The 17,765-nt window shown below is 40.8% G+C and overlaps 1 protein-coding gene across 1 annotated transcript in view; it reads left to right on the forward strand.

The window, feature by feature from the left end:
- peli1b (pellino E3 ubiquitin protein ligase 1b) overlaps positions 1 to 17,765 on the forward strand; it is a 41,270-nt gene that overhangs the window by 20,212 nt on the left and 3,293 nt on the right. The window contains exons 2-6 of the mRNA XM_044136427.1: positions 5,244 to 5,530; positions 11,034 to 11,163; positions 13,658 to 13,759; positions 15,045 to 15,242; positions 15,391 to 15,579. Coding sequence (XP_043992362.1) covers positions 5,448 to 5,530; positions 11,034 to 11,163; positions 13,658 to 13,759; positions 15,045 to 15,242; positions 15,391 to 15,579 — 702 coding nt within the window. The 5' untranslated portion in view covers positions 5,244 to 5,447. The remainder of the gene's footprint in view (positions 1 to 5,243; positions 5,531 to 11,033; positions 11,164 to 13,657; positions 13,760 to 15,044; positions 15,243 to 15,390; positions 15,580 to 17,765) is intronic.

The raw sequence follows: 17,765 nt of genomic DNA on the forward strand, positions 1-17,765 counted from the left end.
AAAAAAAATGCAAATAAACAAGTAATTCAGTTCCTTTTTGGAAGTAAGAAAATAAACATTTTATTGCCTAAAATGCAGTACTGTAGCATTCCTTTAGTAAACCAGATGGCACCAGAACTGATACACTTAATTTTGTTTTGGCTAAAACACTTTTACAGAGAAATTTATATGTGGTTTGTGTAGTTTTATAATAGTGCTCTGAATTTGTTGTTTTTTTCACTACATGGCATTTATTGAGACTAGACTCCAGTTACTAAATTAGTAAATTAGTGGACGATTATTAAAAAAAAAAGACAGCGATTATTCACGATTAATTTGATTAATCGTTTCAGCAATGATTTTTTGTATTGTAGTTTCTTTACAAAAACACTCTCAGTAAACTCTTAGCTTCAGTCTTGGTCCAAATGTTTGTTAGCTTTGGGAATCCCTTTTGGCTTGGACATCGATCCATGCCAGCTAATTTCTCTCTGAAGGTTTTACGTTGTTATTTTCAGTCTTCATGAATCTAAAAATAAAAACTGCCCAGAAATTCATTTTGCATTTGATAGAAATCTAAAGATTTTCTCCTTTTGATTTATTTGGTCATTGTGTGTTTAAGAGTTGGAAAGAGGTGAACGAGAATAGATTTGGGGTATTTTACAGGGTGCAAATGCACCAGATTTAGCCAACAGGCTGTTTTTCATCCTCAGTCCCTGGAGCAGGAGAAACGGAGCTCATCTTATCCTGAAACGTTCCAGAGATGTTCAGGACGCAGCTATTTTTGTCCTCCACGTCTTCTAAAGAATACCTTTAGGAAATGGGCAGCGCACCAAATGTTCTGCTGGAGGCATTGTTCTCCTGACCTTTACAGTGCTTTCCACTCTCTTATTAGTATTGTGCATACGTTCATTGACATTAAGCTCATCAATGCAGCCTGCTGTTGTGGGGCCTCCAATGAGATTCTCTGCATTTCCCCTCCTCCATAAAAAAAAAAAAAAACAGTGTGCAGAAATGGCTGCAAAATGTAAAACGGTAGAGATTTGTTGTGTTTTTTTTTTACCGTTTCCTCAAAATTGACAACCCAAAGGAAAAAGCCCGTCGTCCTGAACAAAAACGTAGACTAAACTCTTGCTACAGGACTCTCATCAGCCGGGTTTATTAATCTTTTGCCCCACCCTGTCTGGATCTATACTCAAGCGTTCAATTCCTGGCAAGTCCAGCCAGTAGCTTTATTCAGACCCCTACATACTCATGCACACACGAGGCAGAGTTCGCTTTGTTTGTGCGGACCCTCTGATAACTTTGTTGGAGTTTTGTGGGATTAACCCGTTTTTCTCCAGGGAAGCAGTTTCAGGTGTTTCCACCCTCCCCCAACCATCTGCTGAAATCAAGCTTGTTAAGACGCTGCTGCTGCTGCTGCTGCTGCTGCGGAAGAGCTGGTTACAATTTGAATGTGTGAAACAACGGCGTTATCTCCGCCTTGCTGCTAATTGTTTCACCTCCACTCTTGCTCTGAGAGGAGAACGGCTCGTCGCACCTTTGTCAAATGCGGGTTTTAAAAATAAATCAGAAGTGAAGGGAGCGTTAAAACTCTTGTCTTACCGCTTCCCAGGAGCTGCGGTGAGACTGGGAGACAGTTTGTAAAGGAGTGCAAGCTTTACGTCTGCACTGATTTCAAACTAACGTTCAAATGTCACCGGATTGTCATCGATGACACACAGAGAGGGCGAGAGAGAGAGAAATGGCTTCCTTTCATCAATTCGAGTCGATTCAGTGTATGTAAATAGCTCAATTCATGATCTGCAAAAGAATTGCAATTTATATGCAGAAACATCAGTTCAATTCAGTCATTTATTAAACTGATTTAAACTCAACTACATGCTTTACAATTTTAGCGTGGTCATAACGCAGTGCAGTCAAAATCAGGTTATTATGGCAGCTGAAAAACACGATCATTCATCTTTCTTATTTAGTAAGCAGGAAAAGCAACAACTTCCTGTTTAACAGGAAGAGAAAATTTTGATTGATTTGTCCAGCAACAAAACAGGTGGAGTTGGAATCAGAGGACAAATAAAGTATGAATTCATTAATGGTATGAATTTGTACATCACTCACTATAGGACCAGTGTTTCTGGCTTGACACAAGAGCAGAAACAATTAATCGCGATGAATCAATTATTGAAACGATCAACTAATTTAGCAATCAAATCTTGAAAACAAACATTGAATAGAAATGAGTGAAAACTCTATTCAACGTATGAAAGCAACAATAATTTTCATATGTTTTTGACATTAAAGCCACTGCAGAACTAGAGAAGCATGTTGACCATATCTTTAAAAAAAGTTTTCGCAGTTTTCTTAAAAACATAAAATTAAGAAATAACATTTGCGTAAAGATTTACGTTTCATTTCCACATCTTGTCATCTTCAGGTCGTAAAGCGATATGTATCGTTGAAATCATATGTGGAGTTTCTTCTTTCTTCTTTCTGTCATGATAATGTTTTGTTCAGATCTTTATCCACAGAGCCTTCAGCAGGACATCAGTAGGATTTCTACTAGCAAGGAAACTCAACGTGAAACGTTTGTATTTACACATAAAAAAGTCCTCTATCGAGCCTTTAGCACTAACAGTCTTGAAATGGAAAATGTAGCTTTCATTTAGTGTCTCTGCCCTCTGGATTTTGTGATCGAACCTTTTCTGAGTGAAAATGTGTAATACGTTGCCTCCTTCAGACAGTTTGCAATCAGAGCCATTTTAGCAGCACGAGATCAAGTGAAACTTCTCTCCTGAGATTGGTCCACCAAACAACAGAGCAGTCGCTAATGGCAACACGATGTTGCTTCCTGTGTGAGTGTGGGAACGTTGCAGGTTCACAGCACAAAGTGCTGACGCTCTGAAAGTGAACCGCTGAACACTTTCTAAATGTCCCCTTTAAACCAGTGCTTTGTTTTTTGTTTTTTTTTCTGGTGGGGTTTTATGGTGTATATATTAGTAACTAGTGTGTTACACGCACACTTTCTCTCATTTTTCTTGTTCTAAAACAACAACAAAATTGAAGGCAAGTCAATTGATGCTGTTTCGTGGCTTTTTCTACTCAGTTTGGGTTTTTCACGCTTTGTTGGACAGTTTAGCAAAGATTTTAATGTGCATTTTAATTTTTTCTATGCCTCTTGTGGGATTTGTGAATAATAATAATTTTTAAAAGTCAATTTACAGAGCTACTGTAAAGAACGAAGCAAGTGCGAAAACAAATTTGGGAGCTGAAAATCATCAATGTCGGCACAAATTTGGAGCCACGACAACAAAAGAATTGGTTAAAGTCACAAATTTTGGTTCGTAGCATGAAAATGCCACAGTTTGTAAAATATATGTTGCTGTGATTCAGGAGAATTTGGCAAAAGCTGTTTTCATTTAGAAAAATAAATGTTTGAAATACAAACAAATCTAAACTAATATAAACATAGCAGATTAGCTTGGCATTTAGAAAAGACAGTGATGCAACCGTTGGGTTTTATTTTTTTCCATGAAATGCAACAAGTATCCCTAATTATTTTGGATCGAATAACCGTGATACCTTCAATAATATTTATTCCATACAATTCCATGTGCACTCATTAACATAATGTAATAACAATTAACATAATGTAATATTTAAAGCCCTTCAGCATTAAATATAGAGTATGAAAATCTTGGACACAAAAATTCATTTTTGCATTTTCAAATAAAAACTGATTTAATAAATCATCTACATTGACCTACATTTACTATTTACAACTTTTATTTATCATTAATTATTTAGCCGTATTTGAATGCGTGTATTGGCTGGAAAAGTCTATTTTTCTGCATTCTATAAAGTTCAAAAGCAGGATTTCGAAATAATAATTTTTTGATTTTGATTGAACTGGAATAACAATAATGTTCTTAAACTGTGTTCGTCAATAAACCTGTATGGAGAAAACAGTTTTTCTATCTTCAGACAGTAATGTTTAACAATAGCATGTGTCAGGGCAGGACAGCTGGTGCTGATAAAACCTTAGTGCATGTTGGGTTCACATAATGGTTCCCACTGAAAAGCACAATTTATTGTGGTTTGTAGTGCATGTAAAGCACTCAAATAATTAGTCCTTCCAGAACGATCTGGACTTCAGATGCTGGATGCATTTACATTCTTGAATGCCTCCCACTCTTCTTCACTCTTCCTGCTCCCACCCATCCTCACTCATCAAAAAAAAAAAAACACTTTACGTCCCACACCGTGTGCATTTGTGGTGGTGGAAACTCCCAGCAGATGGGCACTCTGGGAATTGTAGGAGAAATGCACGGCTTCGCCTGGCGCAGGCTGCCTGGAAGTGAAGTCATGATGTAAGATTAATTGTACGATAAATCCGTCTCTCTGTTTTGCCGTCTGGTGAGTGGTGGGGAGAAAAAAGGAGATGTTACAAAAAGGTCATGAGTTAGACTCAAACCCGTGTTGATCTGCTTCAGAAAGCCGCCGCAGGAAGTCCAGTGCCTTCTGTTTCTCATGCCCTCGTTTCTCCTTCCTTTCAGGAAGTCATACGCAGATGCTTACTTCAGAGGATAACTCAAAAACAGCATCAATAACTGACTGTAGTTCTTAAATAAAAAAATAAAAAAACATTTGAGTTGTTTTTCTAACTCGGAGCGTCAAAAAGGTTTTGTAGGTACAATTTTCTTCAGTGAAATGTGTAAAATTTTTTCTACATATGAGGGCTGCAACATATATCAACATATTGTCAAAAACTGCAATAAATCTTGTTGTTCTCTAATTGTTTAAATGTGGCGTCGTGTTGCCAGGTTGGTCCAAGTATCTCATTCTGCCCTGGGCCTCATTCAACCTTGGACTGGCCCTGCATGTTTTATTAAATCTGCAAAACCTTGTATTTTATGTTGGGGTTTTAACATTGTAATGGAGTAGTAGCAGCCAGTTAAATGAATTTAATTAGTGATAAAATATAAAACGATGTATTTGTTCGTGAAATATTTTTGCCAAAATTTGCAGAAAAGCGGTGCAACGGTTCAACTACATAATGAACATGTGTAGAGCCAATAAATCCACTTTCTGTAGAGTAAAAATCTGATTTTTTATTTTTTTTTTAAGGCTGGTGAAATTGCTAACGCTACTCTACATTTTAAAACTTTGTAATACTTGGAATCCAGATGGTTCATGTTTCTTCCTCTGGTGTCAGTGTAAATAAAGCGAGCAGAGCTTTATGCGTGCGTTTCCTCTGTCTCTTCCTGCAGGGCAGGACAGGCGGCGCTGCGACGCACGAACACATGGAGCATGAGAGGCTGGAGCTGAGGATCAGCTGACCCCTCTCCCCTTCTCCATCTCCTCCTCACCCCTCGATCGGCGTCGCCTTCTTTTCCTCCTCACCCCGTCCCGCCTCACCCTGTTGGATCCCGTCCGACCTCCCCCCCCCTGCAAGCCTCAGTCAGCAGGGCCCGATGTATTCCCCGGAGCAGGAAAACATCTCCACCACCTCGTCCACCAAAGTGCCAGTGAAGTACGGGGAGCTCATTGTGCTCGGGTAGGCGAAAACTTTCGGACGCTCAAAAAGTTTCACACCCCGATTCTATTACAGTCGTTTTAATCATGAGGTGTGAAAATGTAAACAATCCAACCTGATGTTAGAGAAAACGTGTATTTCTGTTTGTTATAATTCTGTACATATGGGGAATATTTCAGTCCTACAACATATAAATATCTGCATGTATGTTTTCATGCTGTTTCTGTTTTTGTTTTGTTTTTTTCGGGGGGGGGCAAGCATAATTTTTCTAGAGCTGCAAGCCCTTTTTTATGCTTTATTTCTGTTACTGAGGTACAGGAAGAAACGAGGAGGCCAGACTTAGGATGTACTCCTCAAAAATACAAAATCTTATCAAGTATTTTTGGTCTAATTTCTAGTCCAAGTACACTTGAAACAAGACAAAACTAACTTTTCAACAAGATATAGGGTCTTGTTTTTAAAAAAACTATCTTCTCCTATTGGCAGATTATTTTTTTCTTATTTAGTTTTTTAATCAATAATAAGGAATTATTGATTTAAAACAATCTCCAGCACCTTGCTGTAAAGTTACTCGTAAGTTAGTTTTGTCTTTGAGACATTCTCGTGCAGGGCATTCTGGGTAATGCTCTGCATGACCACAGAAACAACAAAACAAGTGTGTGAATTTTGTGCTGGCGATCTCTCGTGGTTTTTGTGTCGTTTCCTTCAGCGTTTCTTCGTACAGCGCCCCCACAGGCGAGGAGGGGGAACAGGTTTGGAGTGTTTGACTTAGTGCAGCGTGAAATCGAACTGCAGCAGCTGAAAATGTTACAAATTTTGCAGTCCTGTTACTCCCAGACTAATAGGAGTGAAAATGATCATATTAAAGGTAAAGAGAAGTTAATCTGGCAACCAGGATTCGAGTAAAAACCTGACCAGTATCTATAAGAAACATGTTTTTTATTGGTTTTGGTTGCAGAGTTACCCTATTTGCCTGTAGCAATGGTGGAAAATGAAAGCAGCAAACAAGCGACTAGAAGTGGAAATGTTAGCTTTATTTATGTTTCTTCGCTCTGGTAGTCTGCCTGAGTTACTCCGATACAGACTCAGTCTCAACAATTAGACATGCCTTTGCATTGTTCCTTTGTTTACACTGTAGCACAAGGACGGCTCAGACAAAATGACAGAACAATGGAGAAGGGCGAACATAACTTCAGTACCATTTAAGTGTGTTCAGTGTTGAGAACCTCTGGACATGTTCATATTTTCCACAAAGTTAGCAGAATTAGATTCTTTAGCATTGGATGGTTATCAAGGAATCAAACTGGAACCTGTTTCCACAGTGGAACAAACACACACACACACACACACACACACGCAGACACACCCACGCAGACGCGCACACACTGGAGAAATTTCTGTCCTGCTCCAGAACAGAACAGTTATTTTTGCAGAAGGAAACGAAGCCCGTTGCTAGATGAGATAACATTTGGCTGACCGCAGTGTCTGACCAGAACATTTCATTTCGTCAGATGTTTGTTTTCCTTAATCAAACTGAGGGGGGGGGGAACAAAAGCCCCCAAAATATAACAAAACCACTCCACTCCACCCTGCTTCTTCAGCTTACCCAAACCGAGCGGGACGGACTTCCACAGTCTGTAATGCTCATACAGATATTCCAGCCATCCTCCCTGTATGCCACGGATCAGCGCCGGGAGGTCCTCCCCCCATACCGCCTCACACAGCCGAGTCACGGTGTGTTGTTCTGGGCTGTGCCGGAGCAGCATTGTCAGGGAGAGCTGACCGTGGAAATTTTCCCCAGTGGAAAAAACACATTAAGCAGCACACATAGTTCCATGCCTTTACAAGGGAGAACCCCAGTTTTCCGTTTGCTGTGCTTTTTCCGCCCATAGTTTTTCATTCTAGGTCAGGCCAACCGGATTTTTTTTTTTTTTTTTTTTTTGAAAAAGGTTCAGATGGGCTCTTTTTTTTATGCCCTGCAACAGGAGACATCACCCTCCTCAGCTGAAAGTGAAGCTGCTCTTTAAAACTTTAAACGGTTCAAACCTAGGAGTCGAACCCTTAACCCTGACCTTTATTTGCTGGCCTACTGCAGGGAAATGGCTCCATTACTGTGCTAAACAGGACCGGTTGCTCCATTAACCCGTCCCATCTGCAACATAAACCCTCTCTGGGTAATGGAAACTGACATGGAGGGCAGAATTGTAAAAGGTGCACAGATATTTGTTGCTGTAAACATTTCAAATTAGCACTGGACTTCCCACGAGGAGCCTACTGTGAAGCTAAAGTGTCCTGTTACTATACAACCTAGCAACTGAATGACATACATGCATGCTAATAAATCCTTAATAAAAGCCCGCTGATCTTGACTGGATGATAATTTGCAACAGGCTTGCTTAAGGTCCATTATCTCTGCTTTATTACGTGTTTGAATGGCAGAAAAATATGAAAGTGATGGAGGTGGAAACAAATTGTTGCATTAGCCACATCTCCAGCATTTTTTAATCTTTTTTGCCTCCAGCCATCAACAATCATAGCTGGTTTAGTAAAATCAAAAGACAAACTGGTACATCACTGTGCTTTTGCGACAAAATTATTTGCCGTTTAAGTGAATCGTTTACATTATTTACTCACGTTTGGAAGTCAAAAGATGGCCGACTTTTTCAATCACCTCATCAAGAGGTAGGAAGAAACCTGCTGTTCTGGTATCTGGACCCAAGAGACACGTGACTTCTTTCAGTTGTGTAACATATTTGCGTGTCGGTACGCTTTAACTCAAATCAGACTTAAATTGAGTCCGATTCTTATGTAATCCGTACGTTATGAGTGTTTTATGAGTCTTTTTTGCCCACAGTGATGAGCTGACAGGCCAGTCTTTTCTTTTTAATCGTTGGAGTCAGATGAATCCTGCTTTGCATTCTGCGTTGCAGCCAAGACATATTTTGAGTTCTTGTGTCTTAAAGTATACATGTGGACAGTTGAAGCTTTTCATGAAACTTTAACTTCTTCAAATAATATTTTAGACAGAAACATGAACACAGAGCTTCAGAGTAACATCGTTGCTTTTTTCAGTGTGTGTCTTTTGGGAATTGTCTCTACAGAAGTTGCTTAATGTTGATTAGCCGACTTTATGTCCTTCGTGTTTGACGGAAAAAGACTTTCAGAGCATTATTGGTTACTCTGGGGTTACAGGGAAAGAGTGTCCTAGCTCCAGCTCTTTCTGCATGAGCACAAACAGCCTGCAGGTTCACATTCACAGGCTTGCACTAATTTCTTAACCTTTGGTCTCCCCACTTTCGGGAAAAAGCTTGGATACATGTACACACACAGCTCTGCTTCCCACAGGAGCCTGCCTTTGAACCGCCTGCGGCCCTCCGAGCTCTGCAAGAAGTCTGCCGTGGCCTCTCTATGGATACGGGCTAAACTTCCCCATGGTTACGCTCGTGCCATGACAACTCTTCCCAAACGTTGCTCTCTCTCACCATGGTTACACACAAATCCTCACGGTGTTGTTTGAGTTTTAGTGCCTGGGCTCTCGCGGAGGAAACGTTTAGCCCCGTAGGCTGGGCGTCCTCACAACATGCCTGAGCTACCTTTACTGGACCCGACGCCAAGCATGTGTGGGTGGAGTTGAGTCGACGGTCTGATTGATCAAAGACCCATAGGACAAGTACTCTTGCATGAGAGCATTTTAACACATGCAAGTAGTGCACTCTATGCCTGCTTAATACTTTTTGATTTCACTTTCTTTTCCCAAACTACATCTTATAGAAAGTTTTTGGGAAGACCACAGTTATTTCTATTATTTAAATTTGTTTTGGCTTACATTTGTGATTCATAATCTTTTTAGCTTCTGCTTCACAAAAAGAATCCAAGCACTACAGATAAGTCTAAATGATGAAGTAGGGTTGGACAAGAAAGCAATAACAATTCATATCCCGATAGACAAGTGATTAGTAACAATATGTCTGAGAGAATATTCAATAATTTCACTGAACTCCAATCCAGAACTGCACAGCATTCTGGGGGATGTAGGCGGACTTTAGCCGCCCAGCCTCTACCGGCAACCTGTTGAGTAACTTATGGTTACCTAGCAACAACCTGCTAAATAACTTGCGCAGCAGCGGTTTCATGTTTCTCCACCGTGCTTCATGAATTCTTAAAAATAAAAAACAGTGGATAAAACCAGAAAGGCTGCCTCAACAGCTTGGCAGCATTTCACACATTTAAAACAAAAAAACTAATAAATAATTATTATCGACCGATATTAAGTGCTTACGTCGTGATACGTTTTTCTGTCCTGTCGTCCAGCACTATGATCAAGTGTAATAACACAAAGAACCCCAACCGCTATTATAATAATATTTCTTAATAATTTTTGTATTAATTTCTGGTTGATTGATTTAAGACCCACTTTGGGTCCCCACATCTTGGGTTCCAGCAGTACTACCATTCATACAGAAAATCTAATTTAAGTTGCAAGTAAGCAAGACAGAAAAACAGTGTTTTGCCTGAAGCAGGTAGTGCTATGAGTGTAAAAGATTTGATGAGTTACAAATTGTTAAAGGTGCAACTGTTTAAAATGTGTCTCACTCTAGTAATCGGTAGGTCAAATATTCAAAGCTTACATTTCATGTTTGCCTTCTTGCACTTCCCTCTTACAGCCAGAAAATAATTCAAGAAGCTGAATCGCAGGTGTTAAGATAAGACACAAAGGACAAACTAAATCAAATAAACCATAGGTGCTAAGAGTAACATGAAATCAGGAAGTAAATGAAAACTGATCATAGTCTGCAGAACTAGAACTAACGAAAATAAATGAACAAACATGGAAGAAAACTACTCAATAATTCCCACGAGTTCAAAAATAACTTGTTTGAAGTGAAAAGTCCTGATGCGTTTGTGTACTTTGAGTCTTCTCCCTGCAGTTCATCTGAAATGAGGGTCAAAATGAGGACAGATCCTCTTATTCTTCTGTTTGTGTTAAACTCCATGCAGCGTCTTCTGTAAAGCTTTGCTGCTTAGGGGAACGGGACGTTATATGCTGGTCAGACTTAAGTTAAACACTTTTTTTTTTTTGCAATAAAACATTTGGAAATTCAGAAACAGCCTGGAGTAGATGGTGACGAGGAATGGTTTCCGAAGGTTTTCATCCTGAAGTTAATAAGTGATAAACTCTCCCTGACTGCAGAGTCGGGGTGTAGCTGAGGGCCAGAGACTCGGCTCTGTTTATTCTGCTTTCCTCAGACACATACCAGCCCAAATTACTCTCTCTCTGTTTATTTTCTCAGCCTTCCTGGTCTTGTATTTGGAGGACTTTGTTGTGTGTAATGACATTCTGTACTTTTGTTAAAATGCATGCATAAAAACTATAGGCACCGGTTTGTGGATGGACCTGTGAGTGCGGCGAAATGCCTCAAGCATTTTCCACTGTGACTCTTGTTCCCGCGTATTATCCAGCTGCCTAGACAATAAACGCCCTGTTGTTTTGTGTGTTTACATTTGCGTGTGTGTGTGTTTGTAGGTACAATGGTTCTCTGCCCAACGGGGACAGAGGTCGACGTAAAAGCCGCTTTGCCCTTTACAAGAGGCCTAAAGCAAACGGGGTGAAGCCCAGCACAGTTCATGTCGCCTGCTCTCCACAGGCAGCCAAGGTAAAAACTCACACACACACACACACACACACACACTTGAACAACTGATGTAATCTATGTGCTCTTCTTCAGCTGCTTCAGGCCTTTCTACCTTTGACTAAAAATAAATATTGTGAAACAGTTAAAGTCAAAGTTATGTATTCCCCTGACAGATTGAAACTTAAATTTATTTTCATTCAACTAAAGTTTGTTTCCTGTAGGAAACGAGATATTTCCCAAGATTTCAGAGCAGCTTTCTTCATGTTTTCTGTTGTATTTTGAGGATTCATCTTCAGTCCCGAACAAACGATGGAAGGCCTCCTTGCCATCACCCTAATCTTTAGCTTTCTCCAAAAGATTCTCTATCAGTCTGAATGGGCCAATCCAAAATGAAACCTGTTGGTAAAATTGAAACATCAATTAAAACCTAAAACTTTCTGGTGTATGAATAATGTATCCGATTTTTGTGGCTGGTTTCTGATGTCTGGGGTTTGTCACGTTTTGATCTGCCAATAACAATTTAAAGAAACGTCTCAGTAAGTAGTGTGACATATGAAATAGCAGCTCCTTTTATTCAGGGTTAGTATTGATGGGGATCTGTTCCTGTTTTACTGATGTTTTCATTGTTACCTTACGTCTATCATGTTTTTCTGCCAATGGCCCCAACTGTTTTTGGCTCATTTTCTAAAGAAAAGAGATTTCAAAGCGGGTTTGAATTTCTTTGGAAGCTTTTCTTTGGTCTTCAGCTGCTTCTTTGCTCTCTTCCTGTCCACACACTGACCATATCCGTCCAATCATGTAACTATCAGCCCAACCAACAGGTTCTTCCATCATTGAAGCAAAATGAAGAGATCTCTTGACCTGCCTCTTCCCAGCTCTCCTGCAGGGAGAAACTTTGAGGTGTACCTAAGATAGCCGTTAGATATTTACCCATCTGCCCCAAAGCCTCTTGAGCGCCTTTCAACACTGGCTGAGCATCTAAATCACTGTTTCCTGTCCAGGACACAAACGGAGTGAGCTCACTTCTAAATCTGATAGTCCCCTCCTCGAATCGCCACCTTACCGTGGTGGAGGGGTTTCAGTGCCTCAAGGACCCCAGAAGCTATGTTGTCCGGGGCAGTTTTTGCCCCTGGTAGGGTCTCCCATGGCAAACTGGTTCTGGGTGAGAGGTCAGACTAAGTGCGATTCAGTGGATTTTTTTTTTAAGGAATCGTTTAACTATATCTGAGCAAGACAAGAAGAATGGCTTCTGGTTAGCAGCTGGTGAGGAACTGCCCAGCCTCCTACGGCACAAAACAAAGAGTAGAATATTAACTGAGCTACATTTGTCGATAAAACCATTGGCAATTTGATTCCACGTTGAGTTCCAAGATGTCTAAATATGATCTGGGAATATTTTAGCCATAAAAAGCTTCTAAAACTCAACAAATAAACAAGTGCTCTATTAACTGGCTGTTTGTTTCAAGAAGTTGACAAAGATATAATTTGTTGCCAGTTCTATGATCTATATAAGAAATGCCACAGATAACTGCTTGAGAGAAGAAACTAGGATTTTACCTCCATCAATCCCAAATAAATAAATGAGGGGGAAAAGTGTTTTTTCCCCCTCAGTTTAATCTGCTGCAGATACAGTAGATTTATAGCTTTGACATTTCTCTTTTTGTTTGCCATCTGTCCGATTTCTTTGTTGTTCAGCACCGACTTTCATCGCCAGGTGCTGCGTTCGAAATGTGTGGGCAGGGAAGTTCAAAGAAAAACTTTGGAAGACCTTCAGAAACCCTGAAGACCATTTTAAGAGGAAGGAAAAAGTGGCTCCTTGCAGAGAGAGGACAGCTTAAAACTGTTTTTTGTTTCAAGCTGTCAAAAACACACAAAGTTCTCCGGAGCTGGACTCTCCACCACATGTTTGCTTTGTGATTTTAAAAGACGGGAACTCAGAGAGGCTCACTGTGACGGCAAATACATGCCGGTAGAAGAAGGGCGTTTTAACGCGGCGTTTAACTGGAACACGGTGAAGGTTTTATAAGGGAAATAAGTGAGCGGTTCAGTGGAAGGTAACGGAGCGTTTTCCTGAAAAATCCTGGGAAGCACATGTTTCCATCATGGGAAATCCTCCGAATCTGTTAAATGGTCAGAGAAAGGTAATAAATGAGGGACATCTTTCAGGGTTTTTCATTTTTTATTTCATGGTTTAACAGCTGTAAGCAGTGTGCCGACTGTGGACACACTTCTACGCTCTCACTTCAGCAGAACTAGCGGCCTGTTGTGTGCAGCATCTCAAAGAATCTGGAAGAGTCATTGACCTCTTTAGTGGTGTGGGTGGTCCAGGGTTTGCTCCAGTTCGTGACGCCACTTCTGACATCTGTTGTTCTCTGGAAACTGAGCTCCTTTTCTATCCGACCATGTTCAAGTCTTCTGATGAGTTATTGTGACAGCATCTGCAGTTAGTTTTGTCTTCTTCTCTCCATTCTCTGCCTCTGTTGTCATCCGTCACCCCTTCCTTGTGTCCCATCAGGCCATAAGCAACAAAGACCAGCACAGCATCTCTTACACTCTGTCCCGAGCCCAGACGGTGGTGGTGGAGTACACTCACGACAGCAATACTGATATGTTCCAGGTAAAACAGCCCAGATTTTATCACTGAGCCTGGAGTTTTACAGCCAATTTACAGCCTTTATTTGTTTTTTTTATTTATTTTAGTTTTTTTCCACCTCTCTGCTTCATTTGCTCACAGCAGTTAATTGGGATCTATCTAACAAAGCTGGTTTGTGCGGAGGTTTTCAAACACGATGTTGAAGGTTGAGATGAGATAACGTTCGCGTCACAAAGAGCCGTGGGGTCTAAAAGCAAAGGCGGCAAAGTTCAGTCAGACCCGTCCAGCTAGAGGTCAGAACTGGTGGCCTTGCTAACTAGCTTTAGTATTCATGACAGTGGAGAGATAGCGTAGCCTAACAGAGAGCCAGGCTGCAGCTCCTCCTCCTCATTTTCCAGCTTTCTTGGAGCTAAATTTAGATAGGTTGTTCTAAATTCTAACTTTATTAATGTGTTCAAGACAATACTTTCCTTATTTTCTTGTCAAAAACGTGAAGTTTTCTTAATTTGGTCTAAAACCTGCAGTTAGACGTGAAATTGCGGTTCCTTCAGTTACCAGTAAGAAGTGGTAGATTTTGTGTTTACAGCAGAGTGATGCTAAAAACGGTTCCTTGGATTGTAAAGGCTGCTGACCCCTAGATTAGCCAATCGTCAATTAAGGCATCCGGCCTGAAAATCCTCTACCGTGGCTGCAAGTAGAGCTTGTTGTCCATTTCGGCTGCTAATCATTCTTGAGCTTAGAAGTGGCAGAAAGCAGGTCAATTGGATAAACTCTGTACCTGTCACGTGCCTTCACAGACTTTTGTTCCTCAGTAATGTGAAAAAATGGAGCAAAATGACAAAATAGGATAGCAATGAAATTGGCTTTTTTTTTCTGACACAACACATTTTTAAAAGCTGAGCATTTTTGATGTGAAACATGCAAAACATATTCAGACTTGGGGGCGGCGGGGCATAAAATATATTCACAGCATTTTCTAAAATTACCCTACTCTTTGCTTGGGTAGCAATGACACCGTGAGAGTCTGTTGCCGTGTTATTTTGGTACAGTGATGATGCAGGTCGCTGTCAGGGCCAACAAAGTGCCTGTTAGCGCAGCACAAAGTCAAGGTTATCCTGGTCCTAGAAATACAACACAGTCAAACAAATTACCTGCCATTTTCTTTGTACCTTCCTACAACACCAGCTCAGTTTTACCTCTACAAACATTGTGGTTTTCTTACGCTCTTTCTCAGCTTCTCCAAAGCTCGATGAAAAGCTGAACACATTTGACTCATACATGAACTCAGTTTCTTTGTACCCGTCGCCAGATCGGCCGATCCACAGAGAGTCCGATAGACTTCGTGGTGACGGACACAGTGGCCGGCAGCCAGAGCAACTCGGACACTCAGTCGGTCCAGAGCACCATCTCCCGCTTCGCATGCCGCATCATGTGCCAGCGCACGCCGCCTTACACAGCCCGTATCTATGCCGCGGGCTTCGACTCCTCAAAGAACATATTCCTAGGGGTGAGCGCCGTCTCATCTTCGCACGCAAGTCAGAAACACACAACGCGACTCCATACATAAAACATTTTTAAATAGCTCCTCCCTGGTGTGAAAATGTGGTGTTTCAGGCTGGATAACGAATGATTTTCTACGTCAATTTTCACATCAGGAGAAAGCGGCGAAGTGGAAGACGTCCGACGGACAGATGGACGGGTTGACCACCAACGGCGTCCTGGTGATGCACCCTCGCCACGGCTTCATGCAGGACTCCAAACCGGGAGTGTGGAGGGAGATCTCGGTCTGTGGGAACGTCTTCACCCTGCGAGAGACCCGCTCAGCGCAGCAGCGGGGCAAAATGGTGAGGAGATCATTTATATAAACTTGTATAAATCTTTCTGTCTTTGGTCTCTTCGTGTTTACGTTGTTGTAAACGACTAGCCCATTTTCAGAAAATTCAGATTAACCTAGAAAAAGCCCTTACACTTTGATTATCACAGGCTCATACCTGACCGTGCCCAGTCCAACCTTTACGCCATCAGAAGGTTATCTGGATGCCGTCTCCCAAGCAACAGTCTGCCAGACAAAACTCTGAGTAACACGATCTTGCAAGGGATCCTCTAGCGGTCTCTCAGCCAATCACAGCCGCTCCCCTTCACAGCCATGACTCACTTATCTGACTACACTCAAGACGCCGGTGGTCTTAATTAGGTTGTTTCATTCCCTCCTCTACAATATCAACTTATTAATGTCTAGCTTGTCTCCCACCAGTTCTCAAATTAACAGCTCCCCCATCTCTCTCTACATCCACTGCTCCTTGTTTCAACTGTTCTCAGACTTCAGGCACAGGTTTTTTGTAAAACTGTACCATTTTTGGGTTTTTTGGGGGCGGGGGTTTGTAAATCTGAATGTTATTGATGAAAAAAATGTGTATGCATTTTTATTTTATCTTCCATTGTCTGCCTCGCAAAAGCATTACTGCATCATCTGCATATTGGAACTGTCATATCCGCTGTATCAGACAAATGCACAATGAAATGCGTTTCTATTACAAATGTCTTTACTTCATCTATATTGTAAAAGAAAATAATTACAATTTCACACTTGCTGTCTTTCCATTTTAAATAAGCGTAGTTAAAATCACATTTGAATAAGTTTGTTCACACGATCATGAAATATTCCTCATATTCCTCCTCCAACTACTTCCTGTCCTCTTCTTCTTTGTGGTTTGCGCCAGTAGCCACATCCTGTTGATCACGTGGTGCGAACAAAATAAACCAATTTCAATACGGCCAAAAAACCAACTCATCCTAGCATCAAAACGTTTTTTTTTATCCAAAATACTAGTTGGTTAATAATTGCTGTGTTCCCATGAAGCGTGTTTATTTTTGAAATCTCAAATTGCGTAACTATATGGTCAGTGGAAACAGCTGGTAAATGATCTGCTTTGGTCTAATTGGATCAAACATTTGAGAAGGGGGGAAAGCTGAGGTTTACATAGATCACACATCTGGGCATTCAGACTGACTGAGGACGTTTTTCAATCTTTGGTTTGTAGGTGAACAGATTAAAAGGTGTGACCTTCTGTTCCATGAGTTGGGTCATTTTCAACAGCAGAAACTTAAAAGTCTTTCTGTACACCTGCCTATGTGTATGTGATGAAGACTGGATGCTCTTCCTTGGCCAGCATGAGAGCCATAGTAACCTCAACACAAACACCTGGAAGTGCTTCCTCGTCTTATCTCTGTCTCCTAGTGCGCTCCGTTTATCTAAACTTTTAATTTCCCGCTCCATCTGATCTCACAAATCCTGACTGAGTTGTCCCTCAACATTGAGTTAATCTAGACATTTCCAGCAGCTGTCCGCTTCACCATGGATTTCAGCTTCCTCTTGTCATCTTCCCTCCAGCTGTCACTTTTCCTGCACCTCTGACCGGCCCACGTGTGTCTGTAGTCTTAGGGACGGCTTTGTCACACTGCCACCTGCTGCTCTCACATTGGTACTGCAGAAATAAACTTTGGGGGTTTTTTTTAAACCAAAGTTCGCTAGCTTTTGATTCTAAGAAATCAAATTTTCTTCTACAAGCTGAAAATGATATTATAAAACACCAATTACTTCTGATTCCTGTTTAAACCTCAATAAGAATGTATAGTTAAATCACAAATGAGGAAAAAAAATATTTTAGAGCATTATCAGGAGAGAATATCGTGGAAAAGTCTATTTATTTCAGTAAATTAACTCTAATTAAGACAGACATGTATTTGGATTAATTTCTTCACAGAATATTGCAATATTTTATAAGACCCAAATACAGGAGAGATATTAAGTGATGGCCTACATAATGATTGGACACACTGGTTAGTCGACATTTATACCCGACAGCCACAAAAACCTGCTGTTCAGAATGAACTAGCATTGTGAACTCCTGACGACAGACGAGGTTTGGCGGAGGAGCTTTTATTTAGACTCAAAATAAAACACCATTAAATCTGTGTCTGAACTCCTTCGAAGAACCGAACCTACGTAGGATGAGTCCGGCTACATACA

This window comes from Gambusia affinis, linkage group LG13 (genome assembly GCF_019740435.1).
Source record: "Gambusia affinis linkage group LG13, SWU_Gaff_1.0, whole genome shotgun sequence".
NCBI classification, from domain to species: Eukaryota; Metazoa; Chordata; class Actinopteri; order Cyprinodontiformes; family Poeciliidae; genus Gambusia; species Gambusia affinis.